Raw genomic sequence first — 19,430 nt, 5'->3', positions numbered from 1 at the left:
TGTGGTGGCACACGCTTGTAATCCTAGCTAATCAGGAGGCTGAGGCATGAGAATCACTTGAACTTGGGAGGTGGAGGTTGCAGTGAGTCAAGATGACACCACTGCACTCCAGCCTGGGTGACAGAGCAAGACTCCGTGTCAAACAACAACAAAAGCCAACACAATTCAACTGTTAGGAAAAGTACACCAAAGACAGCAAGACTCCCCTGGCACTAGACCAAGTCAAGCTAAGCATGTTAACCTAAGAGCATAACTAAAGCCTGCAAACAAGATAAGAAGAAAGACTACAAGGCACAAAGTCAACTGGCATCTAATTAATCTCCTTAGGGATAGTGAAAAAGAAAATTTCAAATATGAAATCCTGCTTCCCAGGTTTGGACTGATAGATCCTCTCATGCTAACGCTATCTGGCTCTGGGAAATTCCACATCATAAATTCCCTCTAGAGCTTTTGCATTCTTTGAGTGGGTGTGCAGAAAGCTGAATGCTCACTGGCATGCTTTATAACTATGTATGAATATAAGGTTAGAACATACATAAGTAGCTGGGCGCGGTGGCTCAAGCCTGTAATCCCAGCACTTTGGGAGGCCGAGACGGGCGGATCATGAGGTCAGGAGATCGAGACCATCCTGGCGAACACGGTGAAACCCCGTCTCTACTAAAAATACAAAAAACTAGCCGGGCGAGGTGGCAGGCGCCTGTAGTCCCAGCTACTCGGGAGGCTGAGGCAGGAGAATGGCGTAAACCCGGGAGGCGGAGCTTGCAGTGAGCTGAGATCCGGCCACTGCACTCCAGCCTGGGCGACAGAGCCAGACTCCGTCTCAAAAAAAAAAAAAAAAAGAACATACATAAGTAGACATACTTTATAAGTATATATGTTCTGACCTTATATTCCTTATTACAAAAGTACCAAGCCTAGGGGAACACATTTCAGGTATCAGTTCATGCCTTGCCTCTTCAGTAAGTTTAAAGGATAGTCAAAATCACTTCATTATCTCCCCTTCATAATAGGAATTTAAACCATATCTCAGCAAAGTCAATCTGCAGAAATATTGGAGGGACTAAGAAACTTATGCAAATCTCTACTAGTTGAGGTCATATTAGTAAAAATCAAATCGAAAAGAGAAGGCCGGCCACGGTGGCTTGTACCTGTAATCCCAGCACTTTGGGAGGCCGAGGCAGGCAGATCATGAGGTCAGGAGTTGAAGACCAGCCTGGCCAACATGGTGAAACCCTGCCTCTACTAAAAATACAAAAAATAGCCGGGTGCAGTGGCAGGCGCCTATAATCCCAGCTACTCGGGAGGCCGAGGCAGGAGAATCACTTGAACCCAGGGGGCAGAAGAGGCTGCAGTGAGCTGAGATCACGCCACTGCATTCCGGCTTGGGTGACAGATTCTGTCTCAAAAAAAAAAAAAAAAAAAAAAAGAGAGAAAAGTTCAGAGATATGTTTTCTTCCTAAGAAAAGCGATGCAGGCACTGTTGGGTTGCCTAAAACCAACTTCTAAATACATTTTGGTTTTAGCTATGCCATCTCACACACCACACTGCTTGCTCCTAAAACATGTATAACAGTGAGCATTCAGAATGGCTCATGACTGTAGTCCCAGCCTTTTGGGAGGCTGAGGCGGGAGGATAGCTTGAGCCCAGGAGTTCAAGACCAGCCTGGGCAACATAGTGAGACTCTGCATCTACAAAAAAATTTTAAGGCTGGGCACAGTGGCTCATGTCTGTAAACCCTACACTTTGGGAGGCTGAGGCGCAGGCAGATTACCTGAGGCCAGGAGTTCTAGACCAGCCTGGCCAACATGGTGAAACCATGTCTCTACTAAAAATACAAAAATTAGCCGGGCATGGTGGTGCATACCTGTACACGCCTGTAACCCCAACTACTCGGGAGGCGAGGGTTGCAGTGAGCTGAGATCGCACCACTCTACCCCAGCGAGGGCAACAGAGCGAGACTGTCTCAAGAAAAAAGCAAAACAAAACAAAACAAAACACCCAGGTTTGAAGAGACAGCTATATTTTCCTTCTGTAAATAAACGTATGGCAACAAAACATGTTGAGAGGGCCTCACGTCTGAGATGAAAAATTCCTTCTTGCTAAACAGTTGAGTTCAACCGACTGCTGGGGTGATGAAAGGGGTGACTGGCACATTGAGAGTGGGCAGGGTCAGAAAGATTTGCAAAAGCCTCACAGGATCAGTTGATCAGAAGAGACAATCTGCTTCCCAGCCCAGGCTGGTAATCTACCAGGCTGCAGGGTTTACTGTGAGGAGCCGTATTTCCTCCAGAGCGGGAGAAGTGGCCCATTTGAGGATGGAAGATTGTTGTCTGGACTTGAGTGAACTTTAAGGCTTTGAGTTCATCTAAAGGCTAGGTCCAAAGACATGAGGGAGATTTGAAGCTTCCAAAGTCTCAAAATAAAAGCCCCAGGGGTCATCCCAACTCAGAAAGAGGCCAGAAACCAGGAACCAGTTACCTAACACCTGTGTTATCAAGCATGAATAATGCCCCCCACCACACTATTTAGTTTCTTTTTTTTTCTATGTCATCCAGGCTGGAGTGCAGTGGCACGATCTCGGCTCACTGCAACCTCCGTCTCTCGGGTGCAAGCGATTCTCCTGCCTCAGCCTCCCCAGTAGTTGGCACATACTACAGGCGGCTATCACCACACCCAGCTAATTTTTGTATTTTTAGTAGAGACAGGGTTTCTCCATGTTGCCCAGGCTGGTCTCGAACTCCTGAGCTCAGGTGATCCTCCTGCCTCAGCCTCCCAAAGTGCTGGGATTATAGGTGTGAGCCACTGCACCCAGCCTAATTTCTTAGCCTTAAATCAAAAAGAGCTGTCTTTGAAAATGGTAAAGAAGTAACTGGCTGGCCAGGCGCGGTGGCTCATGCCTGTAATCCCAGCACTTTGGGAGGCCGAGGCAGGTGGATCACCTGAGGTCAGGAGTTTGAGACCAGCCTGGCCAACATGGGGAAACCCCGTCTCTACTAAAAAAAATACAAAAATTAGCCGGGTGAAACCCCGTCTCTACTAAAAAAAATACAAAAAGTAGCCGGGTGTGGTGGTGGGCGCCTGTAATCTTAGCTACTCAGGAGGCTGAGGCAGGAGAATCTCTCCAACCCAGGAGGCGGAAGTTGTAGTGAGCTGAGATCGCGCCACTGCACTCCAGCCTGGGCGACAGAGGGAGACTTCATCTGAAAAAAAAAAAAAAAAAAAAAAAAAAAAAAAAGGAAGTAACTGGCTGCATTCCATTCTAAATCTAAAGCCTATCTAGGGAAACTAGAATCTCAGGAGATTGCTACAAGGAAAATACAGCAGCCTTGAGGCTGTGCTGGGCCTGAGGAAGGCCACATCTGAGCAGAGTTCACCCCTTAAGCAGTAATATCCCAGTCTGGAAAGTACAAAAGTAGCTTCCAGGACACACCCAAAGCTCTGCCTCTGTGGTGACATTCCTGGGTGTGTCAAATCCATCTTCCCCCTTTCCCAACTCCTACTAATCCCTCTAGAATCTCCTCAGTGTCATGAGACTGTCCTGAATGCAAGGTGCTAGGCATTGATCCTGGCTCTGGGAACACAAAGTATAATAAAGCCACTGCTCTCCGACTAGCCTAACAGACAGGGCATCACGGAAGGCACCCTCTCCAGGCACAGCTCTTCTGTGCTAGGAATTACCTCTACACAGCACATTCCTGTTATAACAATTATTTACAAATTGGTCTCCTACACACCCTATTTCTCAATGAGCTCCAAGAAGGCAGAGAACATCTTAGCCATCTTGTTTCTCTAGCACCTGGTACAATGCTCCAAAAAGAATAAAAATACTGGTTCATGTCTATCATTCCAGCACTTTGGGAGGCCGAGGTGGGTGGATCACTTGAGCTCAGGAGTTCAAGACCAGCCTGGACAACATGGTGAAACCCCATCTCTACAAAAAATACAAAAATTAGCCAGCCATTGGTGGTTTGAGGCTGTAGTCCCAGCAACTTGGGAGACTGAGGCTGGAGAATCACTTGAACCTGGGAAGCAGAGGTTTCAGTGAGCTGAGTTCGCACCACAGTATTCCAGCCTAGGTGACAGAATAAGACCCTAGGTGACAAAAAAAACCATGGCTGGGCGCAGTGGCTCACACCTGTAATCCCAGCACTTTGAGAGGCCAAGGCAGGCAGATCATCTGAGGTAGGGAGTTCGACACCAGCCTGGCCAATATGGTGAAACCCCATCTCTACTTAAAATACAAAAAATTAGCCGGGTGTGGCGGTGCACACCTATAATCCCAGCTACTCGGGAAACTGAGATGGGAGAATCACTTGAACCCAGGAGGCGGAGGTTGCTTACTAGCCAAGATCATGCCACTGCACTCCAGCCTGGACAACAGAGTGTGAGACTCTGTTTCAAAAAAAACAAAACAAAACAAAAAAACACACACAAAAAAACAGCCAAACAAACAAAAACAAACAAACAAAAAACCACAACGAAAACAGTTGGCGCAGTCCAGGCGCAGTGACTCACGTCTGAAATCCTCGACCTTTGGGAGGTTGAGGTGGGAGGATTTCTTGAACTCAGGAGTTTGAGACCAGCCTGGCCAACATAGGGAGACCTAAAAAAATAGAAAGATTAGTCCAGGCATGGTGGCTCATGACTGTAATCCCAGCACTTTGGGAGGCCGAGGTTGGTGGATCATTTGAGGTCAGGAGTTCAAGACCAGCCTGGCCAACATGGTGAAACTCCGTCTCTACTAAAAATACAAAAAAAAATTAGCTGGGCGGTAGTAGCACATGCCTGTAATCTCAGCTACTCAGGAGGCTGAGGCAGGAGAATTGCTTGAGCCTGGGAGGCAGAGGTTGCAGTGAGCTGAGATTGCACCACTGCACTCCAGTCTGGGTGACAGAGTGAGAGCCCGTCTCAAAAAAAAAAAAGAAAAATTAGCCAGGCATGGTGGCACAGGCCTGTGGTCGCAGCTACTCAAGAAGCTGAGGTGTGAAGATTGCTTGGGCCCAGAAGGTTGAGGCTGCAGTGAGCCATGATCGCACTATTGCACTCTAGCCTGGGTGACAGAGCGCGACCTTGTATCACACACACACACACACAAAGAAAGCCAAATAGTTGTATGGTGACAAGGACTCTAACTTCTCACATAGAGCATCCGAAACTACAAAAAGAGTCAACATTCCCCGAGAAGCGAAGGAAAGAAAGTTTGAAGAACAAATTTACTTTCTATCCCCAAACCATGAACTTGAGAGCAGGGAGAACTTGAGAGCTCTGTCAGAACCGAGTTTAATACCCAGATATTGTTTTTTTTTTTCTTTTTTTTTTTTTTTTTGAGACGGAGTCTTGCTGTCGCCCAGGCTGGAGTGCAGTGGCCGGATCTCAGCTCACTGCAAGCCCCACCTCCCGGGTTCACGCCATTCTCCTGCCTCAGCCTCCCGAGTAGCTGGGACTACAGGGGCCCGCCACCTCGCCTAGCTAGTTTTTTGTATTTTTTTAATAGAGACGGGGTTTCACCATGTTAGCCAGGATGGTCTCAATCTCCTGACCTCATGATCCGCCCGTCTCAGCCTCCCAAAGTGCTGGGATTACAGGCTTGAGCCACCGCGCCCGGCTCAGTACCCAGATATTGTAAAGGTCCGATAAATATTGGCCAAATTTGTTAAAAATTCACTGAAGAACAGGCCAGGCACAGTAGTTCACGCCTGTAATCCCAGCACTTTGGGAGGCTGAGACGGGCAGATCACCTAAGGTAGGAATTTGTGACCAGCCTGGCCAACTTGGTGATACCCTGTCTCTACTAAAAATACAAAATGAGCGGGGCGCGGTGGCTCACGCCTGTAATCTCAGCACTTTGGGAGGCCGAGGCGAGCGGATCATGAGGTCAGGAGATTGAGACCATCCTGGCTGACATGGTGAAACCCCGTCTCTAATAAAAAAAAAAAATACAAAAAATTAGCCGGGCGTGATGGCAGGCACCTGTAGTCCCAGCTACTCGGGAGGCTGAGGCAGGAGAATGGCGTGAACCTGGAAGGTGGAGCTTGCAGTGAGCCGAGACAGCACCACCGCACTCCAGCCTGGGCTACAAAGCGAGACTCCGTCTCAAAAAAAAAAAAAAAACAACAACAAAAAATTAGCCAGGCATGGGGGCACGTGCCTGTAATCCCAGCTACTCAGGAAGCTGAGGGAGGAGAATTGCTTGAACCCAGGAGGCAGAGGTTGCAGTGAGCCAAGATCGTGCCACTGCACTCCAGCCTGGGCAACAGTGTGAGAGTCCGTCACACACACACACAAAATTCATTGAAGAATAAATGCAAGCATTATCCACCTTTTACTCTACCTCTTCCTTCCTAGTACTGCTCTTTACCTGGCTTTGTAACCCCTCCCCACTACAGGGCTCTAGTGGGTACACAGTCCACACCACCAGACCCTAGTCCCATACTCAGAGACCGTCCTTCACCTTACAACAGTCCCCATTCAACAAGGCCTCATCCTCCAAAAGGACTTCAGTCCTTTCCTTTCTTTTTCTCTAATAATCACTGCAGGACCCAGACACAGTGGGCTGCCCTGTGAAGCAGATTCTACAGATTCTGGCTGGCTGACAAGTGGTGAGTGGAGGTAAACGGGATGGGAGGTCTTAAAACGCCATTATTTTTCCCCATTGCAACTGGAATAAATAGTCCAAACTCCCTACTGATTGTTACCCCCGATGACAAAAACAAAACTCTTTTTTTATTGAGACAGAGTCTTACTCTGTCGCCCAGGTTGGAGTGCAGGGGTGCTTGAACCCAGGCGCCTCCTGGGTTCAAATGATTCTCCTGCCTCAGCTTCCCAAGTAGCTGGGACCATAGACATGCACCATCACGTCCAGCAAATTTTCGTATTTTTAGTAGAGATGGGGTTTTGCCATGTTGGCCAGGCTGGTCTCGAACTCTTGACCTCAGGTGATCTGCCTACCTTGGCCTCCCAAAGTGCAAGGATTACAGGCATCAGTCACTGTGCCTGGCTGAAAAAACAAAACTCTTTACTGAGACTCATAGGCCCCATGTAATTGGGTTCTAGCTTCCCTTTATTAACACTATTTTTTTTTGTTGTTCAGATAGAATCTTGCTCTGTCACCCAGGCTGGAGTGCAGTGGTGTGATCTCGGCTCACTGCAGCCTCCGCCTCCCAGGTTCCAGTGATTCTCCTGCCTCAGCCTCCCAGGTAGTTGGGATTATAGGCGTGCACCACTATGCCCAGCTAATTTTTGTATTTTTAGTAGAGACTGGGTTTCACCATGTTGGCCAGGCTGGTCTTGAACCCCTGACCTCGTGATCCACCCACCTCAGCCTCTCAAAGTGTTGGGATTACAGGTGTGAGCCACCGTACCTGGCCCCAGCCTCCCTTTAAACTCAACTCTTTCCCCCCCTGGCTAGGAACTTTCTCTTCCAAGCCAGGCTCCGCTTTTTATATCCTCTTTTCCACCTCAGGGGCTCTGAAGGTGCTGTCCTCTCCACAGATGTTCTTCTCCATCTGGCTTCCTACAGCATGCAACCCCTATCCCTACAGCTTTTATTGCCATTTATTTTATTTTTTTCTTTTCTCAGATTGGTGCAGGGAGGTCTCACTATGTTGCCCAGCCCAGGCTCGTCTCAAACTCCTGGACTCAAGTGATCCTCCCACTGGTAGGCAGCTGGGATTACCTACCTATGCCTGGCTTATACTTTTTTGCTTTTGTTTGAGATATTGTCTAGCTCTGTCACCCAGGCTGGAGTGCAATGGCTTGATTCGGCTCACTGCAGCTTCAGCCTCCTAAGTAGCTGGGACTACAGGCTTGTGTAATTTTTTAGTTTTATTTTTGGTAGAGACGAAGTCTTACTACATGGTTCAGGTTGGTCTCGAACTCCTGAGCTCAAGCAATCCTCCTGCCTCAGCCTCCTAAAGTGCTGTGATTACAGATGTGAGCCACTCCACCCAGTCCTATTTTTTGCTATTTACTTTCCCTCCCCTAAATCATGAACTCAGGGACTGTCAACACCCGGTTCCTTATGCAGTTACTGTAGGGATTCAATAAAAATTTGCTGAATTCATTAAAAAGAAAATAGGTCTTCCATCTCCACCCACTCCACTAACCCTTTTCCCAAAAGTTCTGGATGGTTCCCACACCAAGTTACCCCAATTCAATTCTTCAATCTCCTGCAGAGACATTCCTGAGTCCCATTCCCCACCACTCACTCTCCATCATCTGTCCTGGAAACTTCCCACCCACAAGCCGGGCTTGGTGGCTGGGGCCTGTAATCCCAGCACTTTGGGAGGCCGAGGCGGAATAACTGCTTGAGCCCAGGAGTTCAAGCAACTATAGTGAGACCCCCCGTCTCTACAAAATATACAAAAAAATTAGCCGGGCGTGGTGGCACGTGCACCTGTGGTCCCAGCCACTCAGGAGGCTGAGGCAGGAGGATCAACTGAGCCGGGGAGGTGAGCCGGGGAGGTGGAGGCTGCAGTGAGCCATGATCACGCCACTGCACTCTAGCCTGGGCGACAGAGCGAGACCGTGTCAAACAACAACAAAAAACTTCCCACCTGCAGAAGTCCCATTAACGTACCCATTTAGTCATTCACTCGTCAAAAGTACCCTACGTGCCCATTTCTCAGCCCTACTCCCTAAACCCAACATTCTCACCCCAAGATGAACTGTTGAAAATCCTTCACGCCACTGCTCAGCCCCATAAGGCCCGTCCAGCCCGTTCCCTTTGAACCCCATATATCCCTTCGTCCTCGGGACCCCCCTCCAGCCCTCCTCAAGCGTCCCTAGTCAGTCTGCCCTCCCCGCCCTGTCCCCTCTGTCCGCCACCCTCACTGCCACGACCCTGCGTGGCCCCGCCGAGCCCGCGGGCAGCACCTGGCCTGCGCCTCGTCCAGGCTTTGGTCGGTGATGGCCATGATCTGCTGCAGGACGTCGCTCGTGTCGGGCCGCCGCGGGCGGCGCGGGGCGGGGGGCGATGGCGCGGGGCGCTGCGTGGCGGCCATGAGCGGCAGGGCCAGGCGGGCGCTGTGAAGGAGCCGTCGAGCCTGGAGCACTAGCACGCGAGCCGCAGCCAACCGCCGCTGCCTGCGCTCCACGCCAGCCAGCGCTCGCGCCTAAGCCACGCCCACTGCCGATGCCGCCAGCCAACCCGTGTATTGCACTGCCTACAGACACGCCCCTTCATCGCCGTCAGCCAACCGGCGCCACGCACCGCCCCGGGAGACGCCCCGAACTTCCCTCACCCCGGGCTTGGACTCGGTTAGCGGTTGCCGAGGCAACGGCACTTCTCACAAGCGCCCTCCTCCAGCCTGAGACAGGGCAGCGCTGGCTCCGCTCCAGCCAGAGGCCCCCATCCCTCACAACTCGCGCGGTGCACGCCTCCTTCAGCCCCACTCATCTCCTCAGAGTTCCTGCTCCTCCTCAGAGCCCCCTGCTCCTCCTCAAAGCCCTCGGTCCTCAGAGACCCTCACTCCCCAGAGCACCCCAACTCTTCCTTCAAGCCACCCTCTCCTCCTCAGAACCCCACACCTCTTATAGCTTGATCGACAACCCCCATTCATTTCCAGAAGCCCCAAGCCCCAGACCCCTGCTCAGTCCCTCTAATGGTCCCTGCAGCCTCAGCCCCATCAGGTGGGCCACTGGGGCCCCTGGCTCTTCCTCTAGAGCTTTCCACGCCCCCTTCACCCGGCCAAGGGAGCGCAGGTGTGCATGGTTGATGGCAACAAGGAGGTCAGAACGCAGCGCTTTTCTCCACTGAAGAAATCAATTCCAGTCACCTTTCAAGATCCAGCTAAAGAGTGACCTCGCTTGTTTATTCATCTTCGCAGTCTACAGTTCTGGGCATAGAAAATGCTACCACGTGGTTACCGAATGAAGGAAGGAGGTTTACTGAGAGCCTCCCCTGTAGTGCGCCCCAAATCAGAGCGAATCCTCATATCTTTGTTTCTAGCCCTTAGGACACAGCATCAGAGGTTCCTAGTGCACAAGAAAAGGAACTGGGCGGTGGCTCACGCCTGTAATCTAGCACTTTGGATGGCGGAGGCGGGAGGATCACTTGAGTTTGAGACCAGTTTGGGCAACACAGTGAGACCCCGTGGTGGTGCACGCCTGTGGTCCCAGCTACTTGGGACTTGAGAGGCTGCAGTGAGAGGATCACTTGGGCCTGCGAATTTGAGGCTGCAGTGAGCCATGATTGTACCACTGCACTCCAGCCTGGTTGACAGAGACTAGGTCTCAAAAAAAAAAAAAGGAATGGACTGGACATGAATCGCTTCTCCAAAGTCACAGAACCTCCTGGAGCCTATTTGCTATGAGGACAGGCTCCAGATGTGGGCTCAGTAAAAGGTCCTTAGCCTGCTGGCTGGGAACCCTTCCAGGGTGGGGCCCATGTTCTCTCCATTGCTGCTGGGGAGGAAATTCAAACACTATCTGGTATGGCTGGATTGGAGAGCGTCCGGAGACTCCAAAGGGGACGGTAGGGAGTGAAAATGAAAGACATTGACTGAGTGTCTGGACAATAGGGAAAGCTCTGTGATGAAGGAAACCACCGACACTTGGCTGCAATGACAGGAAGTAATAGATTGCATGGGAGCCACGGAGACCAGTGCCTGTTCAAAAGGTCACCCGCAAGCACAGCACTGCCCAGGAGGCCTGAACAGTAGTGGCCTTCAGGCTGGGCGCAGTGGCTGACACCCGTGACCCCAACACTTTGGGAGTCTGAGGTGGGAGATTACTTGAGCCCAGGAGTTCGAGACCAGTCTGGGGAACATAGTGAGACCCCATCTTTACAAAAATAAAAATTAAAAAATTAGCTAAATTAGCTGGTCATGGTCCCAGCTACTTGGGAGGCTGAGGCGGGAGGATAAGTTGGACCCAGGAGGTTAAGGCTACAGTGAGCTATGTTTATGCCACTGCACTCCAGCCTGGAAGAGAGAGCAAAACCCTGCCCCCAACCCCAAAAAAGTAGTACCTTCAGAGAACTTGGAGGGCTGTGGGCACTGGAAGCTTCAGGAACCAGCAGAGACAAAAATTTGAAGCCGGCTGGGTGCTGTGGCTCAAGCCTGTAATCCCAGCACTTTGGGAGGCCGAGACGGGCGGATCACGAGGTCAGGAGATCGAGACCATCCTGGCTAACATGGTGAAACCCTGTCTCTACTAAAAAAACACAAAAAACTAGCCGGGCGAGGTGGCGGGCGCCTGTAGTCCCAGCTACTTGGGAGGCTGAGGCAGGAGAATGGCGTGAACCCGGGAGGCAGAGCTTGCAGTGAGCTGAGATCCGGCCACTGCACTCCAGCCTGGGTGACAGAGTGAGACTCCGTCTCCAAAAAAAAAAAAACAAAAACAAAAACAAAAAGAAAATTTGATGCCACTTGGTAGAGAGGGGAGATCGACAAGAGGAAATGGGACAAGGTCTTGAAGGAGATCCACGGGGTGCAGGTTAAAACCTGGAGGAGCTGATGTGAACAGCTAGCTCAGAAAGCCTGAGATAGAGTTGCCTTTTTTTTCTTTCTTTCTTTTTTTTTCTTTTTTGTTGAGACAGAAGTCTTACTCTGTCACCTAGGCTGCAGTGCAGTGGTGCGACCTTGGCTCACTGCAACCTCCGCCTCCCGGGTTCAAGCAATTCTCCTGCCTCAGCCTCCTGAGTAGCTTACGGGCACCCGCCACCACGCCTGGCTAATTTTTGTATTTTTAGTAGAAATGAGGTTTCACCATGTTGGCCAAGCTAGTTTCAAACTTCTGACCTCAGGTGATCAGCCTGCCGCGGCTTCCCAAAGTGCTGGGATTACAGGCATGAGCCACCTCGCCCGTCCCATAGTTGCCTTTTGGAGGTCATCGGGGGTCTCTACTGCATAGAAATTAGTTGGCAGCCTTGGTACTCAAAGTGCTCGGCCAGGCCCAGTTAATATAGAAGGACCTGGGAGTTTTGGGTTCTTTGACAATGCGTATTTTAGTGGTTTAAGAATTTGGCACAGGTGGCCGGGTGTGGTGGCTCATGTGTGAGTAACCTGGGTTCAAATTCTAGCTGTTATTCAGCATGGGACTCATAAGTAGGGACATAACCCCACCTCCTCACTGGTGAGGTGGGAGCAGAGAATGAGATCCTGGCAAACACTGTGCCTTGGAGGGGGCTTCCCTGAGCATCTCAGAGGGGGACGCATCACGGGTCTAGCACTCGTGGGTTGGGTGCTATGGGGTGAGGTAGGGAAAGCCCAGCTGAGCTTGGGACCAACTCTGGGCTTTGTGGGAATCTGAAGTCCCTTTCCCAGGGGCCTCTCTGATCCCTCGGGGAATGTATATGCCCTCTCCAAGCTGTTAACCATGGGCCAGAACACAACATGTCTGAGTCAGTGTTCTCACATAAAAATCAGTAAGACTGGCCAGGCATGGTGACTCACACCTGTAATCCCAGCACTTTGGGAGGCCAAAGCGGGCAGATCATGAGGTCAGGGGTTCAAGACCAGCCTGGCCAGTATGGTGAAATCCCATCTCTACTAAAATACAAAAAATTAGCCAGGCATGGTGGTGCATGCCTGTAGTCCCAGGTATTTGGGAGGCTGAGGCAGGAGAATCGCTCGAACCTCGGGTGGGCGGAGGTTGCAGTGAGCTGAGATCATGCAAGACTCTGTCTCAAAAAAAAAAAAAAAAGGGCCAGGCACGGTGGCTCATGCCTATAATCCCAGCACTTTGGGAGGCTGAGGCGGGCGAACCACCTGAGGTCAGGAGTTTGAGACCAGCCTGGCCAACATGGTGAAACCCCATCTCTACAAAAGTACAAAAAATTAGCCAGGCATGATGCTGGGTGCCTGTAATCCCGGCTACTTGGGAGGCTAAGGTGGAAGAATCACTTGAACCTGGGAGGTGGAGGTTGCAGTGAGCCAAGATTGTGTCATTGCACTCCAGCTTGGGCGAGGGAGAACAAGACTCTGTCTCCAAAAAAAAAAAAAAAAAAAAAAAAAAAGAGCCTGGTGCGGTGGCTCACACTTGTAATCCCAGCACTTTGGGAGGCTAAGGCCAGTGGATCACGAGGTCAGGAGGCCTGGCCAATATGGTGAAACCCTGTCTCTACTAAAAATACAAAAATTAGCCCGGGGCATGGTGGTGCACACCTGTAGTCCCAGCTACTCTGGAGGCTGAGGCAGAAGAATTGCTTGAACCCAGGAGGTGGAGGTTGCAGTGGGCCAAGATAGGGCCATAAGATGCAGGTGATTAAATAATAAGGAATCTAAGGCTGGGCATGGTGGCTCACAGCTGTAATCCCAGCACTTTGGGAGGCTGAGGTGGCAGATTACCTGAGGTCAGGAGTTCAAGACCAGCCTGGCCAACATGGTGAAACCGTGAAACCCCATCTCTACTAAAAATAAAAATTAGCTGGGTGTGGTGGGCGCCTGTAATCCCAGCTACTCGGGAGGCTGATGCAGGAGAATCACTTGAACCTGGGAGGCAGAGGTTGCAGTGAGCCGAGACTGCACCATTGCACTCCAGCCTGGGCAACAGAGCAAGACTCTACCTCAAAAAAAAAAAAAAAAAAAAAAAAAAAAGGCCCAGCACAGTGGCTCATGCTTGTAATCCCAGCACTTTGAGAGGCCGAGGAGGGTGGATCACGAGGTCGGGAGTTCAAGACCAGCCTGGCCAAGACGGTGAAACCCCGTCTCTACCAAAAATACAAAAATTAGCCAGGCACAGTGGCAGGCGCCTATAATCCCAGCTACTCAGGAGGCTGAGGCAGGAGAATCGCTTGAACCTGGGGGGCAGAGGTTGCAATGAGCCGAGATCGCACACTGCACTCCAGCCTGGAGGACAGAGTCAGACTCCGTCTCAAAAAAAAAAATTTAAAATAAAGCACCTAAAGTGCTTACCAGTGTGCCAGGTACATCAGAGGAGCTTGAGAAATGGTAATGCTCAAATCCTGCATCCCACTACCTGAACCCCACAACCTGTGGCTGGAAGTGTGAATGCAGGTCGTGGGCAATGGGATAGAAATGGCTGGGCACATGACCTTGAACCATCAGGGCTCAAACAAAAGGGCAGTGGGGAGGGAGGGGGCTCATAGGGTCCAGACACTACCCTGAGCTGCAGAGAAAGGCAGGTAGACAGGCAGTGAGATGGAGGCAGAGCAACAGACAGGGGAAACAAAGAACAGAGGTAGAGGGGAACAGATGCAAGACCCCAGTAAGAGAGAGGGGCTGGGCGTGGTGGCTCACGCCTATAATCCCAGCACTTTGGGCGGCCAAGGTGGATGGGTGGATCTCTTGAGGTCAAGAGTTCGAGACCAGCCTGACCAACATGGTGGGACCCCACCTCTATTAAAAATATAAACATTAGCCAGGCATGCGGTGGCTCACACCTGTAATCCCAGCACTTTGGGAGGCTGAGGTGGGTGGATCATTCAAGGTCAGGAGTTCAAGACCAGCCTGGCCAACATGGTGAAATACCATCTCTACTATAATACAAAAATTAGCCGAGTGTGGTGGCAGATGCCTGTAACCCAGCTACTTGGGAAGCTGAGGCAGGAGAATCGCTTGAACCCAGGAGGCAGAAGTTGCAGTGAGCCGAGATCAAGCCACTGCACTCCAGCCTGGGCGACAGAGTGAGGCTCCCTCTCAAAAACAAACAAACAAACAAATAAATAATAATAAAAATACAAATACAGAAATTAGCTGGACGTGGTGGCATGTACCTGTAATCCCAGCTTCCCCTGAAGCACGAGAATCTGGAACCCGGGAGGTGGAGGTTGCAGTGAGCTGAGATTGTGCTATTGCTCTCCAGCCTGGGCTACAAAGTGAGACTCTATCTAAAAAAAAAAAAAAGAGAGCGAGAGTAACAGCCAGCCAGACTGACGAAGACGGAGCACAGGGCCAAGGAGATACCATGTTGAAGGATCCTTGCTGGACCTGGGCCAAGGTAGACAATTCCCGGACACATGGGGAGATACACTGTCTGAATTGATAACAACAAATGTTTTGGAGACCTCAGAGTGAAAAGAAAGGTTTACTCCTTGTATCATCCCCTCCCAGGGGACTGCTTCAATTCTAACAGAGACAGGCCAGCCCCTGGAGGCTGCAAGGAGCCACAAACCTTTCCCAGCTCACACGCTGCATCCCTCAGTCTCTGCTCTAAAGAATCAGCCTCAGGTGGGTGGGACGTCCACAAGTCTGTCCTTATTACCCAGTCACACTGGGTAGCATGGCCCGAGAGAGCCCTCATCTCTCCCCACCTTAAAACCCTCAGCATCACACAGCAGGAACAGTCCACAGGGCTTACCAAGGATACGCAGTGAAAACAGAAAAATGTCTGTTACAAACCCCCTAAACCTGAGATGGTTGAAGAGCCAGATTCCTGTGCCCCATCTGACTCCTCCAGGCAGTGGGAGATGACCCCAAGCCCCCATTCCCTGGGCAGAGCGGTGTGCCTGGGGAGGGCTGGCAGTGGTGCTGTGCTGTGCCAGACCCTGGCCTGACAGTCAGTCAGTCCCGCTGGTTGGGTTGAGCCAGGAGCACCCACAAGTCATCAGGGGCTGTGGATTTGTTGCTTGCTGCATACCGCTGAAGTTCAAGGTAGCTAAAGGGTGGAGTCCATCAGTGGGTGGCCGTTCTCGGGAAGCATGATGCGAGTGCTGGCACCTCCCTGGGCAGAGGATGTATAGTGGGCAGACTCGCGGGTGGACCGGCGGAGGCACGCACAGCAGAGGAGGCGGCGGAAGGTGCGGCGCATCTCAGCATCTCGGCAAGAGTACACGGCAGCATTGACCAGTGAGTTGGCCTCGGCCAACAGTAGGAAGTACTTTTCTACAGCCAGGACATTGCAGGACTTGCAGCCCAAACCATCTAGGAGCAGTACCACCTGGCCTGGTGTCCAGCAGACCACGAAAGCCCCTGTGGGACAGAGGCGGAAGTGAGCTGGGCAAGTTGTCAGAGGCGCGGCACCTACAGCTCTCAGTTTGGGGTTGGAGAGGTCTCCAGAGCTCAAACAATAACGGTGCAGTTTGCAGTGCAAGAGTTGCCTGTTTTGCTGATTCTGCAGTGTGACAGGAAGACCCGCTAAGATGGGCCATCTTTGCTAATTGGTACACAGTGGCCAAGGCACTGGACATTTTGTGTGTGTGTGTGTGTGCACGTGTGTGTGTGTGTGTTTGAGATGGAGTCTTGCTCTGTCGCCAGGCTAGAGTGCAGTGGTGCAATCTTGGCTCACTGCAACCTCTGCCTTCCAGGTTCAAGAGATTCCCCTGCCTCAGCCTCCAGAGTAGCTGGGATTACAGGTGCCCGCCACCACGCCCAGCTGCTTTTTTTTTTTAATTTTAGTAGAGATGGGGTTTCACCACATTGGCCAGGATGGTCTCGATCTCCTGACCTCATGATCCGCCTGCCTCGGCCTCCCAAAGTGTTGGGATTACAGGCGTGAGCCACTGCACCCGGCCTGTGTGTGTTTTTTTGAGACAGGGTCTCCTTCTATCACCTAGGCTAGAGTACAGTGGCATGATCATACCTCACTGAAGCATCTGACAGGCTGAGGCAGGATAATCGCTTGAGGCCAGGAGTTCCAGCCTGGGCAATATAGTGAGACCTCATCTCTACAAAAAATAAAAAATTAGCCAGGTGTGGTGGCACATGCCTGTAGTCCCAGTTACTCAGGAAGCTGAGGCGGGAGGATTGCCTGAGCCCTGAAGGTCGAGGCTGCAGTGAGCTACGATGGAGCCACTGTAGTCCAGCCTGGGCAAGAGTAAGACCTGGTCTCTAAAAAAAAAAAAAAAATTTCGAAATTTAAAAGTATGGGCCGGGTGCGGTGGCTCATGCTTGTAATACCAGCACTTTGGGAGGCCAAGGCGGGTGGATCACAAGGTCAAGAGATCGAGACCATCCTGGCCAACATGGTGAAACCCCATCTCTACCAAAAATACAAAAATTAGCCAGGCATAGTGGCATGCACCTGTAGTCCCAGCTACTCAGGAGGCTGAAGCAGGAGAATCACTTGAACCTGGGAGGCAGAGGTTGCAGTGAGCTGAGATTGCGCCACTGCACTCCAGCCTGGGTGACAGAGCGAGACTCAGTCTCAAAATAATAATAATAATAATAATGATAATAATTTAAAAATACATATAGATTAAAAAATAATTTAAAGGCTTTTTGTTAAACCAGGCTTAGCACTGCTAAAACCTTTTTTTTTTTTTTTTTTGAGACGGAGTTTCAAAAAACTCCACCTCACCTGGCTAATTTTGTATTTTTAGTAGAGACGGGGTTTCTCCATGTTGGTCAAGCTGGTTGCGAACTCCCAACCTCAGTTGATCCGCCCGCCTCAGCCTCCCAAAGTGCTGGGATTACAGGTGTGAGCCACCGCACCCGGCCAGCACTGCTAAAAACTCTCAAGGGCTTCCCATGAAACTCAAAATATGACTCCTGTCTGTGCCCCTTAAGGCCTTGCTGAACTCTCCTCCTCACAAGCCCGCTTTCCTCTTTAGAGGCTCTGGCCTCGTACTGCCTTTAGGTTTTTACTTTGTTTCCTCTGCCTGGAACTCTCTCTGTTCCTATCCTCAGCATTCAGGCCTCTGCTCATGTATCACCTCCCTGGAGAACATTCTCCACCTAAGTCTTCCCCCTGTCACCCTCTATCAGGTAGCTTGTTTTGTTAATTGCTTTGAAGTGTCTTGTGGGAGACAGGGGGAAGCAGGGTGCCTGTTGCCCCCTGAGGGCCCCACTCACCCAGGATGATGACGACAGTCTTGACCAGGCTAAGCGTGGTCTCTCGGTAGCGGGGGTGGCAGCTGACGTGCTCTGCCATGCGCTGCACTCGCCGCCGCACGTAGAAGAAAATGCGGGTGTAGACAGCCACCATGAGAAGGAAGACAAGCAGGCTCGACAGAGCCCAGACAGCCAAATACGAGCGGCTGAGCAGGGGTGCCATGCGCGAGCAGCGGTCCAGGGCACAGAGGCAGTGCCAGGAGTGGGCAGGCAGCAGCCCCAGGCCCAGGGCAGCCACCCACACGCCCACAATGAGCATGACCACGCGGCCACGGGGCAGGCGGCTGTGCAGCTGCACGGCCATCACACTGCGGTGCCGCTCCACAGCGATGGCCAGCAGTGTGGCCACCGACGCAGTGAGGCTTGTGTCCAGCAAGCCCTGCCGCAGGAACCAGCCCTCAAGTGAAAGTCGGGCTGTGCGGGGACCAGTGTGGAACATGAGGAAGAGGTAGGCCACACCCGCGAAGAGGTCAGCCGCGGCCAGGTTGCCTAGCAGGTAGTAGATGGGCTGGTGGAAGCGGCGGTTGGAGGCGATGGCTGCTATGACCAGGAGATTGGTGAGCAGCACCAGTACGCTGACGGTCAGCCCCAGTGCCACCACGACCACATCCTTGGGCCGCCAGTGAGAGCTGAGCTCCTTGCCACTGTTGTTATAGAAGAAGCCAATGGTCTCGTTGTAGTAGCAATGGCCCATGGTGACCATCTGGGGACACAAGAGATCACTGCATGTGGCGCTTCTTGGAAGGACACAGGGAGGGGCGGCAGCTACAGAGGACAAGGAAGGACAAGGGTCTTGAATTCAGATGCCTCAGAGCAAAGTGGCAGTAGTGAGGACCACGGTGGCCTGGAAAAAGCAAGCTCCATGGGGCTGGGGTGGGGGTGGAGGAGCTGCTGTTTCTTACCTACTAATAAGACCTGTGTGCAAGACATAACCCAAGTCAATAGGGTTTTGAACCAGAAGAAGTGAAATAAAACCCATCTATGGTCGAATCCCAGCCCACCTGCCGCCAATGTGTGACCCAGTTTGGGTTGTAGGGAGAGGAAGGTCAGGGCAAGACAAAGGGGTGTGAGCTGCGGGACGAGACGAGGGAGGGTCACTTAGGTGCTGGAGTCAGTGTGGGGAGCAGAGACCCGGGAGCGTGTGCCCACAAGAGTGAGGTCACTTGCTAGGACCCTGCGAGGGAGCGGTGCCGAGGCGTGGAGGTGATCGGAGTGGACAGAGAGTCGGTCCCAGAAGTTGGTCTGCCGGATTTGGGCGCCAGTGCTTCCCAAGCGGGCGGGGCAATAGGCTGTTCCGGGTGGGACGGAGGACACTGGCGGTCTCCGGGACAAAGACAGCGGTTGGGGAAGGGACAGCTGGCCGGGCCTCCAGGCGTCTCCAGACTGGGGAAGGGGTAGGGGGTTAAGGGATCAGGGGGTGGCGTCCTGGCCCTGCAGGCACGTGCCGCGCCCTTCCCCCGGGCCCAGGCCCGCACCCGCCCGCCTCCCGTCCGTGCCGGCCTCACCTGGGCCTCCCGTCACGCCGCAGATAAGGCGGGCTCGCGGGGGTTCGGGGCGGGCTCGAGGCCCATGGCCCGGCGACCACGGCGGGAGCGGTGGAGCGTCCGGGTGCGCCCTGCGTGGGCTGCTGAGAGGGCGCGGGAGGCGGGGTCTCCCCGGCGCCCCGCCCCTGCCACCTGGGGGAGTCCCGCCCCGCC

General features: G+C 52.2%; 2 protein-coding genes across 4 annotated transcripts in view; both read right to left on the bottom strand.

Annotated features, from left to right (window-relative positions):
- Window positions 1-9,095, bottom strand: part of PBX4 (PBX homeobox 4) — a 57,497-nt gene extending 48,402 nt beyond the window's left edge. The window contains exon 1 of one of the 2 annotated variants that reach the window (XM_007995917.3): window positions 8,876-9,095. In XM_007995917.3, coding sequence (XP_007994108.2) covers window positions 8,876-9,003 — 128 coding nt within the window. In that variant the 5' untranslated portion in view covers window positions 9,004-9,095. The remainder of the gene's footprint in view (window positions 1-8,875) is intronic. The other variant, XM_073016763.1, reaches the window with a different exon arrangement.
- Window positions 9,096-14,973: 5,878 nt separating this feature from the next.
- Window positions 14,974-19,339, bottom strand: LPAR2 (lysophosphatidic acid receptor 2). 2 transcript variants are annotated; one of them, XM_007995906.3, is made up of 3 exons: window positions 19,239-19,339; window positions 17,695-18,436; window positions 14,974-15,873 (listed from the first exon to the last, which is right to left on the bottom strand). In XM_007995906.3, exons 2-3 carry the CDS (start codon window positions 18,434-18,436, stop codon window positions 15,560-15,562), a joined length of 1,056 nt encoding a protein of 351 aa, XP_007994097.1. In that variant the 5' UTR covers window positions 19,239-19,339; the 3' UTR covers window positions 14,974-15,559. The 2 variants fall into 2 exon arrangements, with proteins under 2 accessions (XP_007994097.1, XP_072872863.1); XM_073016762.1 differs by lacking the exon at window positions 19,239-19,339 and having other exon boundaries at window positions 17,695-18,595.
- Window positions 19,340-19,430: the final 91 nt, after the last annotated feature.

This window comes from Chlorocebus sabaeus, chromosome 6 (assembly GCF_047675955.1).
Source record: "Chlorocebus sabaeus isolate Y175 chromosome 6, mChlSab1.0.hap1, whole genome shotgun sequence".
NCBI classification, from domain to species: Eukaryota; Metazoa; Chordata; class Mammalia; order Primates; family Cercopithecidae; genus Chlorocebus; species Chlorocebus sabaeus.
The sequence above is the reverse complement of the archived record's forward strand: the minus strand, read 5'-3'. Positions and strand labels throughout refer to the sequence as shown.

Excerpts from the sequence above, each read along its gene's own strand:
- LPAR2 (XM_007995906.3), bottom strand. The coding sequence starts at position 18,436 with ATGGTCACCATGGGCCATTGCTACTACAACGAGACCATTGGCTTCTTC. Across the intron at positions 15,874-17,694 it reads GACTGTCGTCATCATCCTGG|GGGCTTTCGTGGTCTGCTGG; the intron begins GTGAGTGGGGCC and ends TCTGTCCCACAG.